The 19,171-nt window shown below is 42.2% G+C and overlaps 1 protein-coding gene across 2 annotated transcripts in view; it reads left to right on the top strand.

Annotated features, from left to right (window-relative positions):
• The window catches only part of usp34 (ubiquitin specific peptidase 34), an 88,291-nt gene that overhangs the window by 14,968 nt on the left and 54,152 nt on the right, over positions 1 to 19,171 (top strand). For both annotated transcript variants that reach the window (XM_083969726.1, XM_083969725.1), the window contains exons 5-17: positions 1,348 to 1,497; positions 3,146 to 3,213; positions 6,451 to 6,643; positions 8,883 to 8,944; positions 9,065 to 9,146; positions 10,142 to 10,234; positions 10,395 to 10,520; positions 11,733 to 11,862; positions 12,791 to 12,921; positions 13,566 to 13,754; positions 14,647 to 15,275; positions 16,817 to 17,031; positions 18,106 to 18,224. In XM_083969726.1, coding sequence (XP_083825852.1) covers positions 1,348 to 1,497; positions 3,146 to 3,213; positions 6,451 to 6,643; positions 8,883 to 8,944; positions 9,065 to 9,146; positions 10,142 to 10,234; positions 10,395 to 10,520; positions 11,733 to 11,862; positions 12,791 to 12,921; positions 13,566 to 13,754; positions 14,647 to 15,275; positions 16,817 to 17,031; positions 18,106 to 18,224 — 2,187 coding nt within the window. The remainder of the gene's footprint in view (positions 1 to 1,347; positions 1,498 to 3,145; positions 3,214 to 6,450; positions 6,644 to 8,882; positions 8,945 to 9,064; positions 9,147 to 10,141; positions 10,235 to 10,394; positions 10,521 to 11,732; positions 11,863 to 12,790; positions 12,922 to 13,565; positions 13,755 to 14,646; positions 15,276 to 16,816; positions 17,032 to 18,105; positions 18,225 to 19,171) is intronic.

Genomic DNA, 19,171 nt, shown 5'->3' with positions numbered 1-19,171 from the left:
CAGAAACACTTCCTGTAGTGTAGTGTTCTCCGGCTGCAGTGAGTTGACCCCTCAGAGCCGCCGTAGACAAAGCTGCACCTGATGATACGAGCAGCAGATTTCTGTGTCTGATCTGTAGAAACTTTCTTCTCTTTAGTCTCTTTAGTTTGTATGAAAAGTGACTGAAAAACACAGCCCTTCAAAATAAAGCGCTCGGGCTCCTGTGATAAACTCAGAGCAGCAGCGTATCTTTGAGGAGGTGATGCGTTCGAGGACGTCGTCCACCGATCACACAGGACGACACGTTGAAAGGACGGAGCAGCCGTTGAACGTCTCAGACGATCGGTGTCAGAAACCCGACGCCGGCCTCCAGATATAAATAAATATAACTCCGTCTGATGGAGGTTCATGTTTCCTCTCGTCTGATCCGTCCTGTCCACTCAGACCACTTTTGTTTCTGGTCTCGACTGTGGACCAAAAAATATTAAAAAAAAACACTTGTCACACAGGACTGAAAATAATTAGTTAGTAGTTACTCGTTACTATCCCCAAAAGTAACCGAGTTAGTAACTGATTGACTACATTAGAAAAGTAACTATATAATTAACGTAATTAAAAAATATAGATAACAGCTAAAAAACATTAGGAGATAAGTAAGGAAAAGTAACTATTGCATTACTCTTTTATAAAATGCTCAGATATGGAGACTTTTCCTCCGACTTCGCTGTGTCGGAGCTCCGACTTGAGGTGGCGTTTGATTGCACTTTTTCAAGTCGGAGGTTGGAATGATCCGAGTTCCGACTCGTCTCGAACGCAGCGTAAACTTGTGTTGTCACGATACCAACATGTTGATATCGATACCGTACATGTTGATACTTTTCCAAATAAAAAGAGAACACAAAAAATGTCATTTTTGACTTTATTTTGATTGAAAATCTTAGAACTGTGACATAAAGATCAGTAAATAATCAGTGCTGCTGCAGGTTTAGAATTGAATTTTCCATCGATATTAATCCCTGAACTCTTCCTAAATTAAAACATTAGTGTTGAATGAATATCAACTTGTTTTCTTTGCATTATTTGAGGTCTGAAAACACTGCATCGTTTTTGTTATTTTGACCAGCTGTAATTTTTGGGAGAAATTGTTATCAGGAGTTTATAGAATGTCATTTCCTGGACTTGGTTATTTGTCTTAGAAGACAAATAACCAAGTCCAGTTGCGTTTGATTTAAATTTCCTTGAGATAAATATGACCTGGATGAATGAGAATATTCACAGGCTGGTAACATGATGGTTCATTTGACTTGAGTTGTTGTAATGACAGTGTGTGTGTGTGATGTTGTAACAGCGTGTGTGTGTCTCCTGCAGGACGTGGAGGTGCCGCTCCACCTGCTGCGCTACGTGTGTCTGTTCTGTGGGAAGCACGGCCTGTCTCTGATGAAGGAGTGTTTTGAGTCGGGGACTCCAGAGTCTCTGCCCTTCCCCCTGGCCCACGCCTTCATCACCATTGTCTCCAACGTGAGTCCTGCTCCTCCTCCTGCTCCTCCTGCTCCTCCTGCTCACACTGATCAACACACTCTGGCTGTGTCCGAAATCCCCCCCTACTCACTATATAGTGACCAGGCCATGTTGTAGTGGTGTCCAAATGTTTAGTGATTATTAATAGGGCTGGGACGATATGCTTTTCTCCCGATTCGATTCTTCTACGATTTTTTGGATGGCGATTCGATTTAAATTGCGATTCTACGATATTGCCGATTCTCTCGATTTTTAGTCGCATTTTTAACATTTATCTGCACACAAATACTGTAGGAGCCTATAAATGAACATACTCCATTATAAAGTTAACTTAAACCCTTTTCAAAACCTGCACTCTCTGTATGTAAAAGAGGCTAACAAATACACATTGCACAATATTTAAAAAAATTCAAAAAAAAAAAAAAAAATTCAAAAAAAAAAATCGATTTAAAAATCGTCAAAAAAGATATCGCGATATCTATGTGAATCGATTTTTTCTCCCACCCCTAATTATTAATGTTCACTATATAGTGACTGAATCTATCCCACAATTCACCGCGAAATGTAGTGAACATCCGATGGTCACTAACCGGCGTCAAGATATCCCATCATGCATTGCGGCCACGGATCGACGCCATTACCACAGCGGCCCAGAGCAACTGGTGTAGCTTCCAAATAAATGCAAGTAGTGACCGGTGTAGCTACCAAATAAATGCAAGTAGTGACCGGTGTAGCTACCAAATAAATGAAGTAGTGACCGGTGTAGCTACCAAATAAATGCAGTAGTGACCGGTGTAGCTACCAAATAAATGCAAGTAGTGACCGGTGTAGCTACCAAATAAATGCAAGTAGTGACCGGTGTAGCTACCAAATAAATGCAAGTAGCGACCGGTGTAGCTACCAAATAAATGCAGTAGTGACCGGTGTAGCTACCAAATAAATGCAAGTAGCGACCGGTGTAGCTACCAAATAAATGCAGTAGTGACCGGTGTAGCTACCAAATAAATGCAAGTAGTGACCGGTGTAGCTACCAAATAAATGCAGTAGTGCAGCAGCCTCAATAAATGTGTCCAGCTGCCAGAGTTGTCCGGTCGCAGCTTCCACAGACTCCCAAAATAAACGTCAGAGCAAATTTCCTAACAAGCGTTATAAACTGACCAGAGACTCTGGATAGCGAGGCTAATTTCTGTTAGCCCGTCTATGAGGTTTTACATTGTACGTTAGCATTAAGCTAGCAGACTTTATGCTTAGTTGTGACACTGGCTGTGTGTGTTGTGAACGTTGTTTCAAACTATGTGGGTTTGATTGAACATCTTTGATGCTTAAATATATATATTACCGCTTAATATATTGCTTTACTCCTCTACACCGGCCGTTACCATGGTTGTATCCATGGTACCTACACCGGCCGTTACGATCGCGGTCGGAACGTTTTAATTACGCGATGTAATACGTCATTAACTGAGCGGCGGAGTCGTGTCCCAAAGTGTTTTTTTATTTGACCAGTGAGTCCACTATATAGTCACTATATTGAATTCACTATATAGTGAGGAGGGAATGAGGGAGGGGTTTCGGACACAGCCTCTATGTGTCTCTGTGTGTTGCCGTGACAACCTGTAGTCTGATGAGTGTCTGTCTCTGTCCTCAGATTCGTATCTGGCTGCACATTCCTGCCGTCATGCAGCACATCATCCCGTTCCGCACATACGTCATACGGTGAGTTCACGGACCCTCGGAAAACTCAGCCTCACTTGGCAAATATCTGACTCCTCCTCCTTTTCTTCCTCCTCTCCCTTCTCTTCTTCTTCTTCCTCCTCCTTCTTCTCTCCCTCTTCCTCCCCTCCCTCTTCCTTCTCCTTCTCTTCTTCTTCCTCTCCCTTCTCTTCTCCCTCCCTCCTCCTCTTCCTTTTTCCTCCTCCTTCTTCTTCCTTCTCCTCTTCCTCCTCCTTCCTCCTCTTCCTTCTCCTTCTCCTTCTCTTCTTCTTCCTCTTCCTCTCCCTCTTCCTTCTCCTTCCCCTTCTCTTCTTCTTCCTCCCCCTCTTCCTCCTCTCCCTCTTCCTTCTCCTCTTCCTCCTCTTTTTCTCTGAGGTGATTGAGAAGCTGCCATTTTCTCTTCCCCCTTCTCTTTCTTTCTTTCTTTCTTTCTTTTCTTTTCTCTCCCCTCTCTTCCTTCTCTCTCTCTCTCTATTTCTTTCTTTACCCCACTTCTCTCTCTTTCTCTTTTCTCTTCCCCCTCTTTCTCCCTTCTCTCTTTCTCTTGTCTCTCTCTCTCTTTCTCTTCTCTCTCTCTCTCTCTCTCTCTCTCTCTCTCTCTCTCTCTCTCTCTCTCTCTCTCTCTCTCTCTCTCTCTCTCTCTCTTTCTGTCTTCCCCCTCTCTCTTCTCTCTCTTTCTTTCTCTTCTCTCTCCCTCTCTCTCCACCACCTCCCCTTCCTTCCTTTCTCTTCTCTTTCTCTCTCTGCCTCTCCCTCCCTCCCTCCCTCTCTATCCTCCACCAAATACCAAAGTGCCACATGTTAGTTGCTAGGAAGAGCCTCTGTCACCATGGCAACAGTTGCCAGGCCTCCAGTCAAGCTCTCCTCACATGACCCAGGAGGAGGAGGAGGAGGAGGAGGAGGAGGAGGAGGAGGAGGAGGAGTCATGTGACTCAGGCCAACTGAAGCTGCTGTGGCGGATTAAAACCTTCACTGTGATGATGATGATGAAGAGTATTATTATAATGATAATAAAGTCAATGTTAATATTAAAGGACACACACGTAGAACATATACAGAGGATGGATCCAGTGTGTTTTAGTATCGGTGTCGGATGTGGATCTATGAAGACGATGATGATCATAAATGGCAGCTGTATTGAGCAAGTTAATGAGGTTAAGCTTCTAGGGGTTAACCTTGACAGTAAATTATTATGGCAGAAACATAAAGATAAATAAAATAAAATAAATAAAATTGTAGGAAAAATGGGAAGAAATATATCTATGATAAGAAGATGCTTCTCCTTTCTTACTCCAAGCACCACCTGGCAGGTTATTCAAGCTTTGGTACTTTCTCATCTGGATTATTATTCACCTATCTGGTCAAGCGCAGCTAATAAAGAACTTTATAAGCTGCATTTGGTGCAAAATAGAGCAGTGTGTCTTGCCCTTTGGTGCTTAATGAGGAAAAGCATAGACAAAATGCATGCTGATCTTGCCTGGATGAAAGTGAAAGACAGATTAAGATGAAGTTTTCTAACTTTATTTAATTAGGAATATATGTGTTTTAAAACAACCGACTTGCCTTCACTCAAGAATAACATTTGTTCAAAACAGACATGGTCATGAAACAAGACAGGTGAGAAGGCGTCATGTTATGATTCCTAGACCAAGAACTAATGCTATGAAAACAGTCATGTTAGAGCCATTTCTGAGTGGAATGAGTTGCCATTAATTACAACTCAAGCAACAAGTAAAGAACGTTTTAAAAAACAGCTAAAAAGGTTATTCTCGTGTAAAGGCCAGAAAACTCTGTGAACTGGTTTTGCTGATTTTCTTTTTCTGAAATTGTACCTCATTGTTTTTGGTAACTTGGTATAAATTTGATTGTTGGCAGCTGCTGTGTGAGTGTGTGTGCATGTGTAGTTGGGAAACTAGTGTTGTAACTATATTCATGTAAAATATTATTGTTATTTGGATTCATGCATGTTTTTTTTAAGGGATAGTTCACACAAAACTCAAATTTAACTCATTATCTCCTCCCCCTCATGTGGACTAAGGGCTGGGAGAAGTTTCAGAGTCCTCCGTGGCTTCTCTGAGTTACAGGGGGTCTCGGCGTAGCAGTGCATGTCCATATAACGGTTGCAAATGGAAACCAACTGTCTTCGTAACAAAAAGACACACCAAAAAACATCCAAATACCTCCATGCTGCTCTGTAATGTCCGTCTTGTATTGAAGCCCCGAAATGTGAAATTGTTCCGAAGAAAATTAAATAAGTCTATATTTTAAGCTTGTTTGTAGCGGAAGCTCCCAGTGTCTCAGTTCACTGCTCTTCCTGACCGGCGGAACAATTTCTCATGTCGGGGCTTCAATACAAGAGGGACATTACATACGAGCAGCATGGAGGTATTTGGATGTTTTTTGGTGTGTCTTTTTGTTACGAAGACAGTTGGTATCCATTTGCAACCGTCATATGTACATGCACTGCTACGCCGAGACCCCCTGTAACTCAGAGAAGCCACGGAGGACTCTGAAACTTCTCCCAGCCCTTAGTCCACATGAGGGGGAGGAGATCATGAGTGCAATTTGAAGAGTAGCTGTTGCAGGAGTAACACAGGGTTCTTACGGATCCTTAACAAGTCTTAAAAGGCATTGAATTCATTAATCTAAAAACAAGGCCTTAATTGGCATTAAAATGTCTTATATCAATTTTTCAAATGTCTTAATGTTAACACACGGTAAGTGGTATTTTATGGTTGTAATTAGTCTCAAATCTCAAAATAATTGGTAACATTCCCACATAGAGAAGTTAGTGGCGGCCGTCAACGCTAAATCTCTCACCGCCACCAGCTCCCGAGTCAGTTTTTTTTTTTTTTCTGACTTTTTATGCATTTATTTTGAAAGGACAGCTGCGGAAAACTTGTGCGAGTTTGTAGTTTTCACCAAAGTCCGTACTTTTAATGGAAACAGACAGAACTCAAATTTCTTTTAATGTGCATTTCCCAGTTATTTGAATCACTTTGGATGGAAACATACAAACGAGAAAACGTGTCCTTTTTAGTTTATCATCTCCTCTCCACAACTACACAGCTGTTAAATGATGATTTTTGCATTTGTCTTTATTGTGAAGTCGGTCTTAAATTTCATTTCAAGTGGCTTTAAAAACGTCTTAAAAAGTCTTAAATTTAACTTGGCTTAAGTTGTAGGAACCCTGCAACAGCTAATGGGGATTCAAGTAAATGTTGTGTGTCTCTCTGTCAGGTATCTGTGTAAGCTGTCGGACCAGGAGCTGCGTCAGAGCGCGGCCAGGAACATGGCCGACCTGATGTGGAGCACGGTGAAGGAGCCGCTGGACTCGGCGCTCTGCTTCGACAAGGAGAGTCTGGACCTGGCCTTCAAGTACTTCATGTCCCCCACGCTGACCATGAGGCTGGCCGGCCTCAGCCAGATCACCGTGAGTCACAGACAGCGCCATGACGACACAGACCGACTCTGACAGCACCACAGTTTAACCCTTCACCTACCAGGGGGTTATTATGGCTCTAAAATGGTCAGAAAACCTTTTCTAGGAGTAGCCAACCTGAATTTTTAACGATTATTTGTTGAAACTTCTTTATTTGGACAAATCCCTTGAGATGAGGGGGTCCAAAAACAAACAAACGAACAAAAAGGGCAGAGCACAGTTAACAGAACGACATAAGAACAATACAGTTTCACCTGGTGTGGAAGAAATGGCAATTTAAATAAAGTACTATATAAATGGAGATAAATAAAGTAGATTTTGCCAAAATGAACAAAGTTTTTGGTTAAGCCTTTAATTCACATGCCGTTAATTACATGATAATGTCTAGAAATAACCTAGAAATAACAGTTATTGTCATAGTAATGATGATAATGAATGATTATTTGTTGAAACTTCTTTATTTGGACAAACACCTTGAGATGAATCATCTTTTTTTCACCGGGGTCCAAACATACAAACAAATATGGACTCAACAATACAACAAAATCAAAAGCAATAAAAGAAACAAATGAACAAAAAGGGCAGAGCACAGTTAACAGAACGACATTAGAACAATACAGTTTCACCTGCTGTGGAAGTAATGGCAATTTAAATAAAGTACCATATAAATAGAGATAAATAAAGTAGATTTTGCCAAAACGAACAAAGTTTTTGGTTAACCCTTTAATTCACATGCCGTTAATTACATGATTATGTCTAGAAATAACCTACAAATAACGGTTAGTGTCATAGTAATGATGATAATGAATGATTATTTGTTGAAACTTCTTTATTTGGACAAACACCTTGAGATGAATCATCTTGTTTTCACCGGGGTCCAAACATACAAACAAGCATCAGACTCAACAATACAACAAAACAAAACCGCCAACAGCAATAAAACAAACAAACAAACAAACCAAAAGGGCAGAGCACAGTTAACAGAACGACATTAGAACAATACAGTTTCACCTGCTGTGGAAGAACTAGCAGTTTAAATAAAGTACTCATGTTGGTAGAACGGACAAGTTGTTGTTGTGCGCGACATAGATTTGCCGATACGAGCCGAGTTTTTGGTTAACCCTTTAATTTACAGGCCGTTAATTCATTGTTAATGTCAAGAAATAACAATTAACGGCGTAATAATGTCAAGAAATAGCCTACAAATAACAGTTAGTGCCATAGTAATGTCGTGTTTTTCATAAAGGCAAAAGATTTCACATGCTTTTTATTCTTTGAATTTGTGAAAGCCATCAAATCATTGCAATTGACTGTTATTTCGTGGCTATATTTCTCCACATTACTATGAAATTGACGGTTATTTCTATTTCTTGATATTATGACGTAATTAACAGCCTGTAAATTAAAGGGTCACCAAGTTCTTTTTTTTTATTGCCCGTTTATTCGGCTGGGTTCCCACACTACACGCACAACTTTTTTTTGTTCATTTTTACAATCAACTGATTTGCGGAGCGCGATCCAAAGGGATCACGGATCAACAACGCGGCAGTGGCTCAGGCGGTAGAGCGGGTCGTCCAATGATCAGAGGGTCGGTGGTTCGAATCCCGCTCTGTCCCAGTCGCTGTCGTAGTGTCCTTGGGCAAGACACCTCACCCAACTTGCCTAGTGTGAATGTGTATGAATGATCATGGTGGTGGTCGGAGGGTCTGTTTGGCGCAAAATGGCAGCCACGCTTCCATCAGTCTGCCCCAGGGCAGCTGTGGCTACACACGTAGTTTACCACCACCGGTGTGAATGTGGTATGAATGAATAATGGTTTCTGTAAAGCGCTTTGGGTATCGTGAAAAGCGCTATATAAATGTAAACCATCATTATCATTATTCATTTAACAATGATCCCAACAATGAGCACACTAAAACACACACTCACACTCCCTCTCACACTCTTTTTCTCAAAAAAAAACCCACCACTTTCAAAATGAAATCGTGGGCATCAAAGCTAATACATAAATATAATATAATACAGATGTAAAGCACAACTCCTCAGCTCTCTGTCAGTGTTGGTATTTTTCTGATTGGACGATCTATGACGGAGTTACAGTAACAATACTCCTCACATAGTAACATACAGCGCTGCTATCCCAGTAGGTAAAGGGTTAAAGTCAGAGTACGGTGGCTGCTGGGGGACATATTTCATTAGTAACTGTGTGTGTGTGTGTGTGTGTTTTCAGAACCAGCTCCACACGTTCAACGACGTCTGTAACAACGAGTCCCTGGTCTCCGACACCGAGACGTGAGTTCATCCAGTATTATATTGATCAGTAATTATTGATCAGTAATTATTGATCACCTATCACCTCTCAGAAGAACTGTCTGTCTTGTTGTTTAACATTTTACACATATGTGAATCCAGGTCCATAGCCAAGGAGCTCGCTGATTGGTTGATCCACAACAACGTGGTCGAGCACATTTTTGGCCCCAATTTGCACATTGAGGTGAGAACAAGGATGTTAATGTGTTTTATAGAAACGGGTCAATGACGCAATGTAACTGTAACTGGTATTTTTACACAGAAATCTGACTTTATACAGGGAAACTAAATCTGGACTCAAATGTGGAATACATGTAAATTAACTTTTTACAGTGCAACTCTGTGTTTCTGGACAATCTTTACATCATTTTTCACAGATTATTTAGAAGACAAGGTTTTTGTTTTTAGGATCAGTCCTGCTCAGTGTCGACACCAAGATGCATTACAATTTAAATATAGAAACGCCAACAAAAAAAATCTATTTCAACTTAATGTTTTTAGAAGAATGTATATATTTTCATAAGTTCGCATAAATCCACTGTAGGTGGATAAAATATTAAATATTGATCATTCTTTTGTGGTTACACCATTTAACATTTTCAGGAACTTTCAGTCAATTATATTCTAACAAATCTGATTCTTTTAAAACATTTTTTTATTGTTTTATTTTAATTTGCAATGTTTTATTTTAATTTATTAAAACATTTTTTTATTTTAATTTAATTAATTTAAATTAATTAAACAGTTGTTTTTTTTAACAATTGTGTTTTTTGTTTTCTTTTTTCCATTTTTTAAAATTTACTTTTATTTATTAAAGCTATTATTTATTAAATCTGTGTAAACAATTATTTATTTACATTTTTTTAAATATTTTTCCCATTTATTTAAAACAATTTAAAACAATTTAAAAACTATGTTTTTAGTTTTTTGCACATTTAACATTTATTTTTATTTATTAAATCTATTCTTTATTACATTTTTTGTAAACAATTATTTATTTAAATGTTTTTTGAATAGTTTTAAATAAAACACATTTTTATTTATTTAAAACAATTCTTTATTTTTTCATTTATTTAAAACAGTTTTTTCTTTGTCACTGATCCTGATGTGAACGTGTTATAAAGCTGTTATATAGTGAAGAGAGACTCTAACAGGAGATATAATGTGTGTTTGTTCCAGATCATCAAGCAGTGCCAGGTGATCCTGAACTTCCTGGCTGCAGAGGGTCGGCTCAGTACGCAGCACGTGGACTGTATCTGGGCTGCAGCGCAGGTGAGACGCTGCTCACACATCTGCTCACACATCTGCTGACACATCTGGTGACACATCTGGTGACACATCTGGTGACACATCTGGTGACCTCTGAGGACCAACTCCTGCTGCAGCGCTTCATCACCAACAACTGTGTTTTCTTTTCTTCTCTGTTTTGTAGCTGAAACACTGCAGCCGCTACATCCACGACCTCTTCCCTTCGCTCATCAAGAACCTGGACCCGGTTCCTCTGCGTCACGTCCTCAACCTGGTGTCGGGGCTGCACCCCAGCGCACACACAGAGCAGGTACACACCTGAAGCCGACTCATGTGGAGGACAAGGAGTTTCCTCATTTTACCTGTTACAGATCAGTAGTTCAACTCAGATTTGACATGAATAGGCAGCACTATTATGTCCTGGTATCACTGCAGTACGAATAGTGTTGGACATGGTGATTTTTGTTCAACATTTAAATAAACACCGAAAAATTAGAAAAGAGACCAACTTGTACTGTATTGTTATATAGTTGGATTTGTATGTTTAGGAGGTGCATCTGTACTTTATTCTAATGTGAAGCTTTTTAACCTATTTCCAACATGGTATAATGGTAGTCCCTAGCCATTGAAATGTGTCTGTCCAATATGTGTTTCACTAGATAGATAGATAGATAGATAGATAGATAGATAGATAGATAGATAGATAGATAGATAGATAGATAGATAGATAGATAGACTTTATTTATCCCAAGCTGGGAAATTACAGTGCAGCAGCTGCATTTCACAGACACACAGTGACGATAACAACATATAGTTTAAGAATACAAAGAATAAGAATATAAAGAACAAACATACATAATAAAAAAACAACAAACTATACATAATAAGATAGCAAAATATAAATAACAAACTATACATAATAAAATAGCAAAATAGCAATAGCAAATAAGATTAAAAAAAAAAAAAAAAATTACGTATGTACATTTGATTGAGTACCGTTTCCTGTTATGTGTTAAAAACCCTTCACTTCCTGGCCCAAATACGAGTCTGAAGCTATAAGATATATGCGAAACGAGTTGCTTAAATAAATCATAGATCTTCCATACAGTCTTAGTGTGCGGTATGTTGCCACATTTTGTGGTTTTCTTTCTATATAAATAAACACCTTTAACAGTGTAACTTTACTTAAATAAATTGGTCCGTGTCCTATTCATGTCAAATCTGAGTTGAAATGCAAATCTGTAACTGGAAAAAAGAGAAGAAATTCCTTGTATTTGACAGGAGTACGAATGGTTTTGGGCTTCAGTGTTTGTGTGAAGCTGCTCACTCTGATCTGATCACACTAACTCCTCCTCCTCCTCCTCCTCCTCCTCCTCCTCCTCCTCCTCCTCCTCCTCCTCTTCCTCTTCCTCCTCCTCCTCCTCCTCCTCCTCCTCCTCCTCCTCCTCCTCCTCCTCCTCCTCTTCCTCCTCCTCCTCCTCCTCCTCCTCCTCCTCCTCCTCCTCCTCCTCCTCCTCCTCAGACTCTGTACCTGGCCTCCATGCTGATCAAGGCTCTGTGGAACAACGCGCTGGCGGCCAAGGCCCAGCTCTCCAAGCAGAGCTCCTTCGCCTCGCTGCTCAACACCAACATCCCCATGGGCAACAAGAAAGGTGCGTCTGCGCTCACGTGTCCTCATCATCATCATCATCATCATCTTCACCGTCACAGGAAGTCGTCAGTAGCTGGGTTTCCATCCAGATGTATCGAATTTAAGAGCAGATTTTGTGAAAATGCGCAAAAAGCAAATGCGAATTTATGCCCGTTTCCATTCATTATTGTTTTGCGATTATTGGGAGAGGAGGAGTGCGCTGTGAGATTACGTCATAAGAGAGCGTGAATGTATCCATGACAACAGCTGACACTCAGCTGACACTCAACATCATGGACAATTTACTTACTTTACGGACTATAGAGCACACCTGTATAAGCCGCACCAGCTAAATGTTAAAAGAAAATACATAGTATATAGGCCGCACTTGATGAACATGAGATATTTACACAGAAAGACAGTAGGGAACTGTGCAAGTACGGTCGCTTTTCCTCTGTTTTGGTTACGCTCCTCTCCTCCATGTGCATCTGTTTACAACAAAGCCGGCGAAAAATCAATAAATGGAGCGGTGGATAACGTTACATAACATATACGATGTTACGACGCGTGTGATCGTGTCGTCTTAACCATCATGAACAAAAGACTACGGGTTACGGAGCGCGTTTGTGTCGCGGTGCAGAGAGGAGAGCTGGGAGACCGGGGCGTCGCTGGGTGAAGTCCAGCAGCTTCACCCACAAACTCTGGCTCAATCCGCATAATCTGTTTCCATAACAAAAAATCGCATTTTCATTTAATCGATACGCTGACAGATCCACACCCCCCCCCCCCCCCCCCAAAGCGTAAAAACTTTTATGCGCATTTACTGCCTTTTTTCGAATTTCTGGCGTTTCCATCCAAGTATTTATTCACAATTTTTGAAAATGCGAATAAAAAAAGGTGGATGGACGGGGTTTTTAAGATGTATTTTTGTGTGTGTGATGTGACCTCAGGTTCGCCGGCCGCCAGTCCAGACAGCAGCGACAACAGCGACACGCAGCACAGCGGAGGCAGCGACATGGAGATGGACGATCAGATGATGAGTGGAGGCAAGAGGAGTCAGCAGAGGCTGTCGGACACTGAGGTGAGAAAAACTAACTAATGCTCCTTCAGAATAAAGGTAGAGGTTTGTGTTAAAGCTCCTTCAGAATAAAAGTAGACGTTTGTGTTAAAACTCCTTCAGAATAAAGGTAGATGTTTGTGTTAAAACTCCTTCAGAATAAAGGTAGATGTTTGTGTTAAAACTCCTTCAGAATAAAGGTAGATGTTTGTGTTAAAACTCCTTCAGAATAAAGGTAGATGTTTGTGTTAAAACTCCTTCAGAATAAAGGTAGAGGTTTGTGTTACAGCTCCTTCAGAATAAAGGTAGAGGTTTGTGTTAACTCCTTCAGAATAAAGGTAGATGTTTGTGTTAAAGCTCCTTCAGAATAAAAGTAGACGTTTGTTTTAAAGCTCCTTCAAAATAAAGGTAGACGTTTGTGTTAAAGCTCCTTCAGAATAAAGGTAGATGTTTGTGTTAAAGCTCCTTCAGAATAAAGGTAGATGTTCAAAATAAAAGCACAGAAACTCTATGTAAACTTAATTAATGTTAATTTCTATACTGTGTGAAGTTATCTTCCTATATTTATTGATGTTTGAGCTCTGAAAGTGTTTTAAATAAACTCAGAGTCACTGAGCATCGTGCAGCTCCATCTTGACCTCTGACCTCTGGTGTCTCCGTCTCCTCAGGAGTCGATGCAGGGCAGCTCCGACGAGACGGCCAACAGCGTGGAGGAAGGCAGCAGCGGTCCGGGCAGCAGCAGCGGCCGCAGCGAAGCCAGCAGCAACGAGGCGGCGTCCAGCCGGGCCAGCCAATCGGCCGGCAGCCCCGGCAGCGAGATGCACTCTGACGACATGGCGGACAGCGAGGCCTTAAAGGTACAATATGTAAGAAATCTAAAGCAACCGGCCGTAAAATCCTCCTAATATGTCACAGAGACTCAGGAATAATGTTCATATAACATGATGAACTCACCAACAACAATAGTACAGCCAGAGTATTCACATTAAAAATCTTTTTCTAGACTGCAAATCATGTTTATGTTTTGAATTTACGTGTTTGCATGTTGCACCACCTAGCCCTCTCTCCCAGTCACAGTAGCGTCAGTGGCGTTTCAGCCTCTAGTTTGGTCCACTGAGCTGCCGCTACGACTGGGAGGAAAAACCAGATCGCTGTGTTTTGAATTTGACTGCAGTAACCGTTTTTGGCCACATTTATTTATTTTTTATTTTTTAATTTAATTTAATTTAATTTTTTTTGTAACTTATTTATTTATTAAAAATTTCTTTCAACAATTACAGTGTCAGGGCACATCATACATACATAGTTAAACACTCATCCTTATATCAATGTCCTTATTGTTCAGTAGCAATGGTGGTGTCCTCTTCTCGTCTTCTGTAATCAGTCCATTTTTCACATTTGTCCTCAAATTGTGTCTCTTGTAGTCTCAGTTTGTGAGTGATTTTCTCCATTACAAAAATCTCTTCTACAGTGCACGTCCACTGCTCCTCATAATTTTATTTATTTAAAAGGGACAATACACATTAATGAACATTCGTACGTGTGCACAAATGTAAATGCGTCAGAGTTAGCAACTTGTTAATTTGCATCCGTAGTCCCTTGGCAGGTAACACACAAACAGACAGAAATGCACAAGAATTATAACAGTGGTTCACAATCATATACACATTCATACCTACATACATAAAGTGCATGTGATCTGTAAAGTGCCTGGTATAAAGTGCATTCTTACATATGGCACCTTTAAAGGAGGAGGAGGAGGACGAGGAGGAGGAAGACGACGACGATGACGAGGACGACGACGAAGAGGACGAAGACGAGGGGAACCGGTCGGCGGCCGAGGGCGTCGGCGGCGTCCAGCAGCAGCAGCAGCAGCCGCCGCCGCCGCAGCAACAGAAGGAGGCACGGGAGCAGACGGAGTCGAGGAAGAGGAAAGCGGGCGAGGCGCTCGGCGAGGGGGCGGGGCCAAGCGGCGCCGCAGCGGGAGGAGGAGGAGGGGGAGGCGGGGCCAAATCGAAGGCTCTCCCAGTCCCTTTCAACCCAGAGACTTCTGCCGTCATGGTAACGGCAGCCTCGGCGGCGTCCCTCGAGGGCCGGATGAGGATGTTGGACGCGTGCTCGGCGGCGGCGTTGTCGGCGCGGCCCGAGGGGGCGGAGCCTCAGCAGCAGCAGCAGCAGCCGCCGCCGCCGTCGGAGCTCGGCCCCGCACAGATGGTGCAGGGGCCTCAGGAGCCACCGCCGTGTCTGCCGCGGCCCGCCGACTTCCTGGGAGACGCCATGGGCAACGAGCTCTTCAACTGCCGCCGCTTCATCGGGCCGCAGCACCACCACCATCATCATCACCACCATCATCATCATCACCACCAGCAGCACGAAGGGTGAGGCCGCCGCTCTCGCTCTGATGTCATTAGGGCCACGGGGAAAACGCACCGAGGCGCCGTTGTTGTTGTGTGGATATCTTCTTCTTCTTCTTCTTCATCTATTGTGTCAAATTTCGAACCAATTGACCCTTTGTCAAGTCCCGCCCCCCACGGTTACTGTTGCTAGGTTGGACAAACAATGGTCACCAAAGGGTTAACTCCTATTGGAAACCATTGAAAATCAGGCAGATTTAAATTCCTTGTAAGGAAAATTTGAATCAACTTATCTATCAGAAAAATGGTGTCCGTGATAGACACCCCCCCCCCCCTCCCCCATGGGACGATCCGGTCGTTAGTTAGCAGTAAATATTCAAATATATTCGAATATTAATAAACAAATGAAGTTCGAATATGATTTTTTGGGCAAATGTCAAAGCCCTAACAAGAGACGTAAGTCGCGAAAAATTTCTCATAGAGAATGAATGGGAGTAGGTCGGAAAACAAACAAATTATTGGACTTTTTCAAACGTCTACTGCTCCGGCATACTTTCACCTAGAGACTCCATTTAAACTTTAAAATGTAAACACAAGTCTTGTCTATTGGTGTATTAATCCACATTTTGATAGGTAATATAGTTTTTGATCAATGACCGTTCAATGACCATGATCATTTTTGGAGAAGTGTTGAGATTATAATGGGTGTGTATTGCACGGAATGTTCGTGCTAGAGTGGGTGACATCATCAGCTAGAGTGGGAGAAGTTGTCTGAAATTGTCTGAGACTTTTCTCTTTCCACGCTGCTCACGGCCACAATTTACACTCTACACACATGATTTTTTTACACAGTTGTAGACAAACTTGTTCTGTCTCTAACAATGTGCTCAACAAAGCAGAGAGACTTATAGAATTTAAACTGTGAGCCTCTCAGTGCGACCAGGTCTCTCTCTGCTCCTCATTGACTCTAACACAAAGATTTTCTGAGAGAAGCAGAATGGACCCCTGTTTATAACTCGCAAGTGTTTCCAAAATATTTGCTGTAGAAACACCAAAATCATATCAAATCGTTCAGGAATTCCTTACGACGACCACGGTCTGCTTCTTTTTCTGATAGGAGCTACTGTTTTGTTAGAATAAGCCCAAATGTGAGACCAGTGCAGAGGCAGAAAATCACCTTTTTTCTAGCGTAGCTCTGAGCAGCTCACGGCTCTGCTCCGCCGTTCTAAAAATAGCTTGCACCGACAATTAAAGGTAAAGCTACGACTATAGGGATTATGGCAATGGGCCAGTTTGACAAAATGTTGAACGATCCCTTACTAAATAAAGTTGTATTCTTTCTCAAGTTCTTATTTTTGTTTGACATTGAGGAGGTTTTTTTGTTTGGATTGATTTGATACAAAAGTGATTCCGTAGTCCTTAAGTCCGTGGGTTTGATTCCCATGTTGACGGTAGACGGCACCTCGCCAGTCGACCCCGTGGACCTCTCAACATTCCTGCGAGGACATTGTCTAGTTTATATTTTATTCTCCCGACGTCATCGTCCTCTCTCTCTGTGTCTCCAGTCCGATGGTGGAGGACATGCTGAGCGCCGACGACGTGAGCTGCAGCAGCTCCCAGGTCAGCGCCAAGTCGGAGAAGAACATGGCCGACTTCGACGGAGAGGAGTCGGGCTGCGAGGAGGAGCTGGTGCAGATCAACTCCCACGCTGAGCTCAGCTCCCACCTGCAGCAGCACCTCCCCAACCTGGCCTCCATCTACCACGAGCACCTGGTGCAAGGTGAGAGGAGGAGAGAGGAGGGAGGAGGATGGAGTGGGGGGGGCGGGGGGGGGGGGGGGGGGGGGGGGGGGGAGTGGGGGGGGGGCGGGGGGGGGGGGGGGGGGGGGGGGGGAGGGGGAGGGGGGAAGAGGAGGGAAGAGAAGGAGGAGGAGGGAGGAGGATGGAGGAGGAGGGGTAGGGAGAGGAGGAGGGAGGAAGAGGAGGAAGATGGGAAGGAGGAGGAAGAGAGGAAGGTGGAAGAAGGGGTGGTAGAGGAGGGAAGAGGGGGGAGGAAGAGGACAGGGAGGGAGAAGAGGAGGATAGAAAAAGGAGGGAAGAGGCGGGAAGAAGGAGAGGAGAGAGGGGGAGGAGGAGGGAGGAATAGGAGGAGGAGGGAAGAGGGGGAGGAGTGAAGAAGGAAAGGAGCGAGGAAGGAGGAGGGGGAGGAAGATGAGGAGGAGGGTAGAAGGAGGAGGAAGAGAGGAAGGTGGAAGAAGGGGTGGTAGAGGAGGAGGAGGGAAGAGGGGGGAAGAAGGAGAGGAGAGAGGGGAAGGAGGAAGAGGGAAAAAGGAGGAAGAAGAGGAGGGAAGAGGCGGGAAGAAGGAGAGGAGAGAGGGGAAGGAGGAGGAGGGAAGAAGGGGAGGAGCAAGGAAGAGGAGGAAGGAGAAAAAGGAGGAGGAAGAGGAGGAGGGAAGATGGGGAAGAGGATGAGGCTGGAAGAATGAGGAGCGAGGAGGAGGAGGAAGAGGAGGGAAGAGGGGAAAGAGAAGGTGGAGGGAAGAGGGGAAGGAGGATGGATAAAAAGGAGGAGGGAGAAGGAAAAGGAGGGAAGAGGGGAAGGAAGGAGGACAGGGAGGAAGAGGAAGAGGAGGGAAGAAGATGGGAAGGAGGAGGAGGAGGAAGCTGGTGTTGTTTTAGAAGAAGAGGAGCTGATCATGTGATCTCTGTGGTGTGTGTGTGTGTGTTGTACTGTGTTGTACTGTGTGTGTCTCTGTGTGTGTGTGTTGTACTGTGTGTGTGTGTTGTACTGTGTGTGTGTGTGTTGTACTGTGTGTGTGTGTGTGTGTGTGTGTGTGTGTGTGTGTGTGTGTGTAGGTCCAGCGGTCCATAAACACCAGTTCTCCAGCGGCCACGCGGTGACCGACATCAACCTGGACAACGTCTGTAAGAAAGGAAACACTCTGCTGTGGGACCTGGTGCAGGACGAGGACGCGGTAACACGGCTGCTCTCTTTAATTCACATTATTACAATTAATATATTAATTATAATTAATATTGATCAGTTGTAAGAACATGTTAGGAATCAAATAATCAAAAATTATTGATAAAAGCCTCTGAAGGATTAAAGTTTTACTGAGATAAAACATCAGGAAACTTTCTCATTAATCATTATTTATCATTTTGATAACTCGACCTTCAGTCCTGTTTGTTTCTGTGGTTTTTATAATTAAAGGAACGCGTTATCAATAAAGTTAATCTAAATAAAACTTTATTGATCTGGAGGAGAAGTGTTAAAGTACGACGGAGTATTAGGGCCACATTGACAAATAAAAAAATCACAAACTTCGAGAATAAAGTCGTACATTTCTTTAATGTTATGACTTTTTTAAATGTACGACTTTATTCTCGTAAATTTACGACTTTATTCTCGTAATGTTATGACTTTTTTAAATGTACGACTTTATTCTCGTAAATTTACGACTTTATTCACATAATGTTATGACTTTTTTTAAATGTATGACTTTATTCTCGTAAATGTACGACTTTATTCTCGTAATGTTATGACTTTTTAAAATGTACAACTTTATTCTCATAATTTACGACTTTATTCTCGTAATGTTATGACTTTTTTTAATGTACGACTTTATTCTCGTAACTTTACGACTTTATTCTCGTAATGTCATGACTTTTTTTAAGCGTACGACTTTATTCTTGTAAATTTACGACTTTATTCTCGTAATGTTATGACTTTTTTAAATGTACGACTTTTTCTCGTAAATTTACGACTTTATTCTCGTAACCTTATGACTTTTTTAAATGTACGACTTTATTCTCGTAAATTTACGACTTTATTCTCGTAATGTTATGACTTTTTAAATGTGCGACTTTGTCCTCATAAATTTACGACTTTATCTCGTAATGTTACGACTTTGTTCTCATA

Source organism: Trachurus trachurus (assembly GCF_905171665.1).
Source record: "Trachurus trachurus genome assembly, chromosome: 1".
NCBI classification, from domain to species: Eukaryota; Metazoa; Chordata; class Actinopteri; order Carangiformes; family Carangidae; genus Trachurus; species Trachurus trachurus.
Note: the sequence above shows the minus strand (reverse complement) of the source record. Positions and strands in the feature narration are given on the sequence as shown.